Source organism: Leishmania martiniquensis, chromosome 12, assembly GCF_017916325.1.
Source record: "Leishmania martiniquensis isolate LSCM1 chromosome 12, whole genome shotgun sequence".
Classification (NCBI taxonomy): domain Eukaryota; phylum Euglenozoa; class Kinetoplastea; order Trypanosomatida; family Trypanosomatidae; genus Leishmania; species Leishmania martiniquensis.
This window is the reverse complement of record NC_090147.1, coordinates 345,420-349,888: the sequence shown is the minus strand read 5'-3', so window position 1 is coordinate 349,888 and position 4,469 is coordinate 345,420. Positions and strand designations below refer to the sequence as shown.

The window sequence follows — 4,469 nt, the reverse complement described above, 5'->3', positions numbered from 1 at the left end:
TCAGCTGCCTGTCGGGCGCCACACCTGCGCCACGCTGCTCTCCGCCTTTGGCTTCTTCTTGGCGAACATATCAAGCAACGTCGGCGTGCCCGTGGGCCGCCCCGCCTTTTCCAGGCGTCTGACGCTGGCGCTCTTGGGGCCCGCAGCGCCGACGGCCCCGCCCGCCTTCCGCCGCATGCTCAGCGCTCCGCCGTCGCCGGACCGCTGGGCATCGTCAAAGGGTGCCGCAGCCGTCGGCGAGGACACTAGCGCCTCTGAGGGGTCTGGAAGTCCACAGGCGACCGCAAGAGCTGTCTGCAGACGCTCCGGCACGTACTCCGCCACCACGCCGAAGGCAATAGACATGGGAACCTCCACGAAGGCCTCCGGTCGCGCAGCGGATGCCGCGGTCGCCGTTGCAACAGGACTGCCAGCCGGTAGCTGCAGGATTTCTCGCAGCACAGTCGAGGCGCGCACGCGCTGCACTTTCCTCTTCAGCCACTCCACTGCCACCGACTCGGACGGCTTGTAATACACAGTACGGTGGCTGTCCCCGGGAGCATCAGATGGCGCCTTCTCTGCAGAGTGATCCCCACCAATTTCACGCACCTCACAGAGTCGCCGCAGCACGCTGTCAGACTGAAGTACGTTCAAGCAGTGCTGCAAGAGGAGCGGGTGCGCTGCTGCTGCGTGTGCCCAACCAGCCCACGCGCAGCGGTGGTAACCGCTGCGCCTCTCAGGTGGCGCCGAAGAGGAGAAAGATGACGCCGTCGGGTGTGATGATTGGTCCCTCGCCCAGCTCTGCGGGACCCCGACGCTCACGGGCGTGTCCTTCACCCCACACCTTGGCAAAACCTCGGCGGTAAAGGGCGCAGAGGTGGACGCTGATGACGACTGCGATTCCTCGCCGCCACCACCGGTGCCGCTGAACACGGACGCAGACGCGATCGCCTCTGAAGCGGCGGCTCGGCATCCAGTTGCAGAGGCGGAGTCAAGCGCGGAGAGCAAGAGACCTCGGTCCCGGTATAGCTCCTCCGCGGACATAAAGGCGCGGGACAGGCGCTCGTAGCGCTGTGCGTCGCCGAGGAGCTCATAGAGCGCAAAGAACGTTAGGTCCAATGGGGTAGCAACGAGGAGCTCGCCATCGCCGACGGTGCTCGGAACAACCTGCTCCTTCACAAACCAGCTCTGCGCGAAGCCGCTCGGCGGAGCCTGCGCCTGCACCTCGTAAAGTAGCAAAGAGGAGTAAACAGGACTGGAGGAGGGCGAGGTGGCGGTAGGCGCCCTGACCTCGATAGAGGGGACGGGGTGGTGTACGGCCAGGCAGAGGAACGGCTGGCCGTGGCGAGGGTGCGGCAGCCGGATGACGCTGGCATTCAGCATGCGCTGCGACGACAGAGACGCCGTACTCACCGCGGACACATTTGGGTGCGATACGGTTCGGATAAGAGGGTGAGCGCCGCCTGCAGCGGCAGGTGCTTCCGCCGCCGCCGCGATGCTCTGAATTGCCGTGCAGGCCAACGCACAAGCGCTATCGCGGCCCTCGCTGGCGTAGGCATCGGCATCTCCACAAGACTTCTCGCTGGCGCCGAGGGACGAGCGTGCTGGCCTGAGGGATGCCAAACACTCAGGAGGAAGCACTTCATGAGGCAATATCCACAAGCGCCTCCGCTGCACCTTCCCGGGCGAGGACGAGGACCGCGCTTGCACCGAGAAAGGTGTCGTGCGATCCTGCGGGTCGTATCGAACAGGCGGGCATCGACTGCTTGGGCTGCTGAGCTGGCGCAGGCCATCCGTCGACGATGCCGAGTTGCACGAATAGGAGGGAGGCGAAGAGGCGGAAGCGTAGCCACTGTCCTCCGCATTGTCGTTATCGCTGCTACCTAATGCATCCGCGTCACCATCGCCACGAGCGACATCGTCATTGGTGCCCACATCAGAGCTGCACACTACACCATGCCGGCAGGTTGCACTCTCCAATGCATGCCCGGTGAATACGGATACGGGTGCCTCGCACCTCAGACCTACGGCCGCCCCCGTCGCTGCCTCCTGCGTTGAAGCGTGGCAGACGTCGTCGCTTCTCGATGGCTGCGACATGAGAGAGGATGCCGGGAGAAGAGCTCGACAAAATAGAAGAGACGAAGCTTATATGGTGGGCGCTATGGGTTGTGTGGAGAAGCGACAGAGAGGGGGGAGAGAGGGGGAGGCACTTCTGACGGTGTATGTGTGCGAGGGAGCGGTCAAAAATGATGATGGCCGCTATACCGTATCTGCGAAGGGAGTCGTGCCCGTGAGATTAGGTGTGATGGGCCCGCACACAGTCGGCCACGCAGTGCCCACAGACCACAGGCGGGGGGAGGTGGGGGGACAAGGGGGAGGCGGCAAGGGAGGAGCAGAGGTCTCGAGGCCGGGAGGGAGAGAGAGGGATGAACGCCGGGAAGGGATGGTGTGAGCAGGCGTTCCGAGGCTCGCGCCTCCACCACACGATCTCGCCACACCTCAGCGCACCACCCTCCCCCGGCACATGCAACAGCACCACCGCCGTCGCTGCCATCATCCTCCCCCTCGCTTCCCATTCCTCTCCCGTGTACGGAAGAGGGGGGAGGGGGAGGGCGACGCGACGCGGAGGCGAACAGAATCCCTCTGCGTCTTCTATCTTGCTTTGTCGTTGCTCGCAGAGGGTATAAAGAATGAGAGGAGAGACCCCTTTGCCCTTCCCTCGCCGCTGGAGTGGCACAGAAGGCGTCGCACGCGCTGCGAGAGAAGCGCCAACAGAGAAAGGGAGTGGGGTGGGGGTGGGTGGGGGAGAAACAAATCTTGTCCGCGTCTTCGCTTCGCTCGCGGGGCTGTGATTCACATCTGCTCCACCGGGATCGCTGTTCAGGACCGAAGGCGACGAAAGTAGCAACGCCGTGGACGCTGGTCAAACAGATCGCCCACCTTTGCAGGTGGTAAAGAGTACACGCAGAAATTTTGCGATGCTCGCACGACGCGCCACGGACTTGCTCTCGCAGCGCTGCGAGCGTGCATGCAGGTGTTGATAAGGAGCCCTCCTTGCACATCCCACGCACGCAGCGCCGTCCTCCGTACCTGTGGCCATCATGGAGGCGTGCCTTTGTCAGCGGGCTTGCTTCCTCGCAAGTGGGAGCTGAGGAAGCCTCTTGGCGGACACGCCGACGGTGGCGCAGAGGAGAGCAGCAAGGGGAGGGGCGAGGTAAACGAACCACGCAAGAAAACAGCTGCGCTGATGGACTATGAGGCGAATGAGATAGAAGCGCCGAGCTAACTGCGCGCCACATACGCACGTGTCGAAGATGCGGTGGCCGCACGGCGGGTGTCGGAAGTGCCATTCGGAAGCGTCGCCGTTCAGAGCGGCTCGTCCTCGCGGAATGGGAAACGGCACGGGCGAAGAGGGACAGCGGAGGGGAGTGGAGCTCAATGCATCGATGCGCAGCGCCGCGTCGTCGCCCGCATAATCAAACAAAAAGAGTAGACGCCCACAGACACAGAGAGAGAGAGACTACGCATACATGGGTAAAAAAGGCGAAGGCGAATCGCCAAGAAACAGACGAGGAGGTGCGGGGAGAGGGAGGTCGGCCACCATTTCTTTGTCCCCCAGGTGGCATTGGCAGCCGAGTCCATCTCTGTGCGTGTCTGTGTCTGTGTGTGTGTGTGTATATGTGCACCTTGACGAGGGTGAGACGGGCCCAGGCGAGTGAGAGAGAGAGAGTCGATGCCCCAGTGCCGCTCCCTCGCACTCGTATACGGAGAGGGCAGGGGCGGGGGGACTCCTCACCCCGCTCACGCAGTCGGACCTCACTTTGGCCCATGAATGGCCCCCCGTCCCTCCTCCTGCGGGCACCACCATTCCACCATCCCCCTCGTTCGATTCTCGCCTGAGCTCCGTTTACAGGTTGCGCGGCCCGCTCCCCCATATCACCGCTGTGCCTTGCCGGAGTGCACACTCACAGAAGAGCAGCAGGGCGTGCGGTAGGGAGGCGCAAGCGTCGAAGCAGAGTGTGCAGCACGAAGGGCCTTGAGAGGAGGCGCACAGCAAAGGGAGGCGTGAGGATGTGTTAGCACAGAGCGGAGAGTCGCCTATGCCTACCGTGATGCCGCCTGAACAGCAGCAGCAGCATCGAGCACCGCCGTCATCGCATTTCCTCACGATTGCGGACGCAGTCCATGAGAAGCGGGCCACCTGCGAGCTTGGCACACGGAAGAAGCCTGGTGCGCAGGGCTGAGCGGCAGCGCAGCGACGTTTTCTGCATAGCTTCCTCTCCATCCTCTGTCAGCTACTCCTCCTCACGCCTTCCCCTCGCACATCTCTGTGTGGGGTCGACTGGAAGCAGGTCAGGTGAGCGCAGTAGAAGCGGCACCCACAGCCATGGAGAGCTGAAAGAATTTGTGCCACCACCGCATTCGCCCCCCTTCCCTCATACGCATGTTTGATGCCGGTAGTGCTGCTAAGCTGGCTGGTCACCCCTCTC

At 63.2% G+C, this 4,469-nt stretch overlaps 1 protein-coding gene across 1 annotated transcript; it reads right to left on the bottom strand.

Annotated features, from left to right (window-relative positions):
- Nucleotides 1-2,076, bottom strand: LSCM1_07884 (uncharacterized protein; the record flags this gene model as incomplete). Its single annotated transcript, XM_067325236.1, has 1 exon — nt 1-2,076. One exon carries the CDS (start codon nt 2,074-2,076, stop codon nt 1-3), a length of 2,076 nt encoding a protein of 691 aa, XP_067180449.1.
- Nucleotides 2,077-4,469: the final 2,393 nt, after the last annotated feature.